Here is a 7,727-nt window from a genome sequence, read left to right as displayed (position 1 = left end):
ACACTCAAAACGTTCACTTTCATTGTCTCCTGAAGTCGCAGCATAACACTGCACTTCTGTTGCCAACGTGACTCCACAGTGCAACAACAACAAACAGAACAAACATTAATATTCTTTTGCATAAAGCATGTTCTTCTGTTTTGTATATAAAAGAAAAATACCCTGAAACCCGCCTGTAACTCACATCAGCACAGTCTACTTTGACAACCTTCCGGAAACTCTCGTCTGTGACTGGACTGGAGCTTTCAGTCGCTTTTGCTAAGAACTGTTTGCTCTGCTCACTCATTGGAAATCCATGGGCCGGTGCCACTCAGTCATATCAGAACTCCTGCTCCCTCTATTCTCTCTCCAGCTACACGGTATTGATTCCTCTCAACACTAAGCCTCTGACTAAACCACTGAACTCTCCTTACTCACTCACTCTTTCCTTACTCCTTTATTCCTCTGCAGCCTTTCAGCAGTTTTCCTCTTTCACAGCCTCTCACCGGTGCCCCCTTTTCTCTCTCTGTCTCTTGCTTCTTTCTGTGATCAGACTGCACAAAATATTTCAGAAACGAGGCATTGCGAAGCCTTGTATAGCTGTCTGTAGGTTTAGTGTGATTAACTTTTGATCGCTGGTATAATTGATGTCATTAAACCAGTCTGGGATTTATTTAACTGTGTGAGGAAAAACTGTTTGTTTACTCCTTTAAATTATATGCCCACATTTCTAAATGCATCCTTTTCCTGTCTGCATTTCAGCCCCCTATTAGCCTTAAACTACAATATTTTCTTCCTTTTCCAAAGCAGTTTTCAGCGTGTATAAATCCTCAAACCCCGTGTTTTCACAGTCTACGGGTAAATAATGATGTAAGCCGCAAACCGTCTCTACAAGAACTCGTTTCAATTGTCAATATAGTCTAATGCACAGCTTAGGAATAACTGCTTCTTAATAGGTAATATTTAGGATGTGATTAAATCTCCATTCCGTGCTTGTTTCAGTGTCTCACAACAGAAATAGAAAAATATGTAAATGAGAATAACTGTGTTAGATATTTGGCTGCATTACAACATTGTTGACGAGAGAGCGAGCTGGAGGAGACTGAACAGAGGCGTCACAGTCAGCTGTGTGGGAGCAAAGTAAAGAAAGCAGGTTTCTATCTCAAACTTTACTCGTTTTAAATATTAATGCAAGAGAGCAGATGAGCTTTTTATCCCACTCGACCACATGTCGGCTGAAATGATCAGGTTTGTTTGCCGAGTAAAAAGAGAGAAGATGAGGTTTAGTCATTTTCACAAAAAAATGGCATTTTTCAAATTTGAAAACTTCATGTATTTGTGCTGTTATGTTGCAAAAGTGTGTAAGTTTAACACTTGATAGATCTTTGATTTGTGCTCCATTCCTGTCAACACTCTCAGCTGGGGGGGGTTTTCCATAAGTTTAAACATATATTTTATGTACTTACTATATTTTAGGGGTTAGTGTCAAAGTGGGCCAAACCACATTTACTAGTTTTAGAGAAAAATGAGGTCAAAATTTTGTGTTGCTAAAAAAACATCATGGTTGTTGGAGGAGTCATTATGTGCATCCAAAGATGTTTCAACACTGTCCAGAGGTAGAAACAGTGACTTTGCCTTGTCAAAGCAGGCCGTACCACATTTACTACTTTCTGAGAAAAAACTGATTCCAGGTTGGTCTTGCTAAACAGCATTGGAGAGTTTACATCATAAGGAACTGGAGATACTTTTGAGGACCGTGAGGTAGAAATAGATGCTTGGTGGTGGTTCATTAAGTTTTTACTTTACCTACGAGTTGAGTTTTCGCAGGGCTTGCGGTTGCGCTGTCCGCCATCTTGAATTGCAAACACGAGCAAGTACCTGTGATATAACAGTCAGCGATTCCTGTGGCTTGGTCCAGTTTTCCATTAAATTAAATTTCCAAAACAATTATGGGCCAAACTTCAAAGTGCCATAGTGACGTTACCAGCGGGCTGTTGGTTGGACCACTTTGCCACAAACTAGTAGACCATAAAACTTTTTTTTTGGTTTGGCCCGCTTTGGGGGAATATGAACCCCTCGTTGACTTACTTTAAGCTGTCATAAGATAACTCAGTGTCAGAGTTTCTGGGTCTGTGACAGCTGGGGCTAGCCTCTTGGCTTTGGTCCGTTCGTCTGTTCCATGCTAATGAACACGATACCTCTTGAACACACTAAGAGAATTTTATCTAATTTGCTACCTGGGCTCGAGGATGAACTGATTAGAATTTGGTGGACAAAGATCACTGTGAACAAACGTCCATCCCATTCTTGTGAACACAATAAATCAGGAATGAAAAGTCTGTTACAAATGCAATGATGAAGGATGAACTAATTAGAATTTGGTGGTCAGAGGCCTCTACGACCTTACAAAACATGTTAATGTCCATAAATAAAGAATTTAAATACTAATTAGGACAAAATCACACAAATGTCTAATAAGAAATTTTGACATTTTATATCTAAAAATTCAGACGTCAAACTTGATCTCGTTAAAATTCAACAGAAAGTAAGTCTCCATAAGAGTTACTTACCTCAATACATTCTTTGTGTGCATGTAGGACTCATGTCTTCCGAAAACAAGAGCCAAAGATATGACATCACACCCAATCTTAGAGAGAAGTTTTTGTCTCATAGCAGCAAAAGTACAAAAGGTGAGGTCAGTTCGTCAAGGCTTTGTCTAACTGCACCACTAACGAGGCACTCCAAGACCTCCACAGAATTGTTTGTGTGAGCCTTCAAGAGACAGGATCAGTGCACTCCAAGGCCTCGCGGTCAAGCTGGCCTCCGGATACAAACAAGAGCAAATGAGACACAAACTTTCACAAGAGAGAACATACCTAGTGTCCGCAGGAAAATGATTAAAACCAGTAAATACAGACGTCCCATCACACTCGACTGATTGGGGAGGCGAACGAATGCAAGGCGATAATATAAATGTGTGTTCATCCTGGTCCATGAGCTGCTGATTTCTTAAGTTTGATAAAGTGATTTTCTAAAATTAAATTCTTCTCTTTGTCTGCTCTGTTTCTCTCATCCAAGACTGTTGTGTGGCCATGACGAGCGATGAGGAGGAGGGCCCCGGCGTTGCAACATCAGCAGCAACGGCACCGTCAGCCGCGACAATCTCCGGGGTGACGGCAGCCACCGTCGGCGGCGACGGCGATGATCCCGTCACTGCGTCGTCCCCCTGCAGGCCCTCCCCGCACCACCGCCCATGTCCCGAGGAAGAGGAGGTGAAAGAGAAGGAGATAGAGGTGGAAGGGATTATTCAGGAAGAGAGGATTGAGAAGGAGGAGGAGGAGGAAGGTGAGCTGGTGGAGTGCGATGGGGATGACGAAGACGAGGACGATGAGGAAGACGCAAGCAGTGATGGCAGTGTGTTGGTGGTGCCCTATCCTGAGCTGGTACCTGTGGTCTTCTTCTGCCTGAAGCAGACCACGTGTCCCCGCAGCTTGTGCATCCGCATGGTCTGTAGCCCATATCCTTTTTCCCCGTGAACGGTGATAGTGTGAATTTGAGAGTTGTGTCCTTTCTTGTCTTAATCCATCATCAGTTAATCACTCAGCATCGTTCCATTTCTGAGCCATAAAGGAACGATTAAGAGAGCTATACCGTTTCTCTCTAAGTTTATTTTCCATTAGTAGGTGATGGATTCTGCCGTGAACTCACATAAACCCCGGCTTTTGGATATTTCACCTCACCTGACAAGCTCGCAACAATTCCGAGCCGAATTTCTGTCGTGGTGCATTTCGCTGAACTTCCCTTCCGTGCCGGAGTGTGTGAAGCCGGAGCCCAGTCAAGGTATTTACAGGTATAGATGACATCAAGGGCCAGATTTACTGATGCCTTTGCACCTGCTTATCCGTGGAAAATGTGACACATTGAGGCGTGCTGTATTTACCAAACAGGCGCACCAGGCTGGAGATGCATCATTTTAGCAAGTCTTTGCAAGGTGCACGTCTGTCCTTTGTGCACATAGTTGTTGATAATGTCCTCTTATTTGCATAGATTATCTCCCAAAAATAGAAGCGCACACAGTACAAAGTAGACCTAGCAAACCATGACGAACTTTGTGGTTGACGATTAAAGTGTCTTTACCTTTATTTAGAAGTTACAAGCTACATTTTTCATGCTTGCATTACCCAAGGTTGTGACTCTTTAAGGCATCCATATTTCTGTTTTTGTGTAGTGCTTGCGTATTCTATCAGACCAGCATATACACAATCAAATTATAGCTGTATAAAAGCTACCAGAGTGCTAGATTACAATCCAAGCAGTGTGCCGTGTTAGCTGCATGCCCCCTGGTTCAGCAGACACTGCTGATCAAGCTTCTTAGGAGCAGCATTTGCAGTGTGGTGATGTGTGACTCACACACACAAACTCCCCAAACTCAGTTAATATGTGTGTGTGTGTGACTGATACAAGTGAGAAGGATTGTGTAGAAACGCGGCGATATGACTGACTGGTGAAAGTCTCTGAAGCGGACAAAAAGGAAAACAAAAGGGAAACGAGACGAGCAAATAGATGAAACGTGTGCGGCAGTGAGGCGGAGAGAAAAAGCAAAGGATGGAGAGAAAAATGGTGGAAGAGGAGGAAGAAGGGTAAATGTGGAAAAGACGATAAGGCTGGTAGTAGAAGGAAGCTATGTGACAAAAAGCAAGATCATCAGCAGGTAGTTTTAAGACATAGAGAGAAGAGAAAGAACCGAGTCTGGAAATGTGACTGTGAACTTAGATTTAAAAGCTGAATTTGTGTTTATTTGCATGCATATGAACATGTGCATGAAACTGCCATGAAGAAGCAGAATCTTCTTCTAGCCGACTTATGAGAAACAGAGAATGATTAAGATTGACAGATATGTCCTTATTGTCGACACTGTGCCTCTTAGCTTCCTATTAAGCAGGCATCACATCAGGTTCTGGCTGACTCTGACATGAATTCATAAGCAAATAGAGAGAAAGAAGCAAAATGAAAGGAAGTGTGGGAGAGTTGCTTAATAGGCAAGACAACCCTTCAGGTCTAAATGAAACATCTTCCAAAAGAAAACCTCTTAGAAGAGAAGCAAAAACACTTGGCTTTGTCTCTTCTTTGATCCGCTGTCTTTCACTCCGTCTCCTTCTCTTTCCTGCTGTCTCTTACCGTGTCTCTGCTACAAGTATTCCAGTCCTGTCTGCTGTGTTACCTTGAAAAGCTCACAGGTGAATTAAGTACAATTTTCTCCACCAGACTAAGCTTTTGTGTCGTGCACAGACAGACAGACGGACGGGAAAAAAACAGGTTCTGTTACGGCGCTGCGGTGCAATTGTGGTGATTACGCGTAAAAGTTGTAGATTTCATGTGAGGGAGTTAAGAATACGACCTCAACAGAGGGTTGTTTGTCTGAACCCTTCTCACCGATGTGACATGAATCAATTCCCATTAAGGCAACGCTCGCCGGCAGGTTTTAAAGCACCCGGTATTCTCACATGACACTCCTCAGAACCTAAACTGCGGTAACGTATCTGAGGCACTCACAGCTAGTTTGGCTGTTAACTGCTGCCTCACTAACTGTGGGATGTTATGCAAGTTACACAGACCAGGAAATGTATTTTCGAGCAGTCTGGGTTGTTAAAATTTTTGTCAAAAGAGTCAAATTTGCAACTCTGCTTCCCAAAGTGGTTGTTCCTGTATAACTCAAATACATTTTGAAAAGGTTCTCTTCTTGTAAGGGAACAATGTGAAGAATTAGGAGGCGGTTCCACTTAGAAATAGCCACAAAGTCCACATTAGGAGGCTGGAAGTGTGGTTGCATTGTTTGTCAAACACAGGATTCTCACAGTTTGATTGGATTTAGACACTACTTGGGGAGTGGGGGTTGGAGTTAGGGTATGCACTCTATCACAACATGTTTGAAGTGTATCCCTTCCATTTAATCGAGTTCAAATCCCCCCTACATCTCTACTGATCAGACACAACATTTAAACTGACAGCTTAAATTGATAACATCGACCACCTCATTACAACGCACCGTTCTGATGGGAAACCTTGTCTCCTGGCATTCATGTAGATTTTACTTTGGCATGTACAGCCCACCTGAACATGGTTGCAGAGCAGGCACACCTCATCCATTCAGGACAATCCACGCCACCACACTTGAGGAACACGACAAAGAGCTCAAGGCTTTCATCCGGCCTCCAAACCACCCAAATCTCAATTCATTTGAGTTGCCAGATTTGTGAAGGCTCTACCCTGCAGTTCACTGCTGACTTGCCAGACATGACAGGACAAAAGTCATGTGTACATACCCCAATGGATCAGAGGTACTTTGGTCGCATAAAGAGAACAAAAACAATGTTACACAGTGGTCGTGATATGTGGGGCTGAATTGTGTAAGTCTGGCTGGCTGAAAAACAATTACAGTCGTGACTCGATAATCCGACCCTTAACAATCCGAAACCTTGTTATTCGACAGGTTTTTAGGAAAAACGAATGAAACCCATTAAAAACAGCCTTAACATACAGACAGCCTTGGATTCTGACTCCGACATGACATTTAATGTCACCAATCAGGATTACGGCGTATTATCTGACTGAACAATCCCACAGATTGGCTACGCTCACACTGCAGGACTTAATGCTCAATTCAGATTTTTTTTGTGAAATCCAATTTTTTTTTGTGAGTTCGTTCACGTTTCCAGTTCAATGCGACTTGTATGTGATCTGCTGTGTGAACTTCATACGACCCAAAAGTGTCCTGCATGCTCAGAAGAGAACACGACAACGTCACACGCAGCGAGCGTGCTCAGAGTTTGTGGAAGTAAACATGGATGGTGGCGGTGGCTGTTTCTGGTGGAAACTTTGGGACCGCTATCCTAAACTTGTCTCAGCAGCCAAGTACTGCCTGTGCATTCCAGACACTTCCACCCCGTTGGCGCGCTCCCCCGAGGTGGAAGTGGTCCCGCCTGACCGCGCTGAATATTCTGATATTCATCATTAATTGGGCCTGAATATCCAGAGAGCAGAAAGTGCTATTGGGACCAGCCCTACTAGTTATTATAACAACTATAAACAATGAATATTAACAACAAATGAGCCTTCCAGCATCAAGCCCTCCTTGTATCTCGACCTCCGTCTTGACAATCCGACAGCCTTGCTATCCGACACAAAAGAAGGTTTTACATTTAGTGTCGGATTATTGAGTCACAACTGTATTTTTCTTTCAAATGTGTAATTGAGAATGCTGTTTAGTTGTATAAGAACATAGTTTTTAGAAGAAAGGGCTCAAATTCGACCAACTACATCACGGCTTTGCTTTACTTCTTTCTCTCCCTTCAGATGAGGTTCTGTGAACAGCAACTCCATTCTTTATCTACAAACAATATTTTTCTGTTGTGGCTTTGCTGCACAGCTGAAGGAGTTTTGGATTTACGCTTTGTGTCTAGTTTGTTTTGCTTTATGAGGTCTTGAAAGGTCTTCTGATTCACTGAATGTGTTCTCTTATATAGTGAGAGTCTGCAAGTCTGCGTTTCACACAGCTGCTGGATTGCACTTCCCCATCTCTCAGCATTCAATCAAATCACTGCGACTGAATGAGAAGAAATACGAGCGAATGTGGGGGTTTGTGTGCGTGTGCTTGTGTCGACGTGCGTGTCCGTGTTCCTTCCCTAAAATGAAAGGGCTTGTATTGACCAGGTCCACTTTCTCACATCGTGTGGTTGGACTGAGTGGTG

At 43.1% G+C, this 7,727-nt stretch overlaps 1 protein-coding gene across 1 annotated transcript in view; it reads left to right on the top strand.

The window, feature by feature from the left end:
• Positions 1–3,071: 3,071 nt before the first annotated feature.
• Positions 3,072–7,727, top strand: part of LOC103356706 (voltage-dependent T-type calcium channel subunit alpha-1I-like) — a gene marked incomplete at its 3' end in the record, with an annotated part of 216,005 nt that continues 211,349 nt past the window's right edge. The window contains exon 1 of the mRNA XM_008280954.1: positions 3,072–3,496. Within this exon, the coding sequence (XP_008279176.1) occupies positions 3,072–3,496 (425 nt within the window). The remainder of the gene's footprint in view (positions 3,497–7,727) is intronic.

Source organism: Stegastes partitus, unplaced genomic scaffold (genome assembly GCF_000690725.1).
Source record: "Stegastes partitus isolate 25-593 unplaced genomic scaffold, Stegastes_partitus-1.0.2 Scaffold215, whole genome shotgun sequence".
Classification (NCBI taxonomy): domain Eukaryota; kingdom Metazoa; phylum Chordata; class Actinopteri; family Pomacentridae; genus Stegastes; species Stegastes partitus.
Note: the sequence above shows the minus strand (reverse complement) of the source record. Positions and strands in the feature narration are given on the sequence as shown.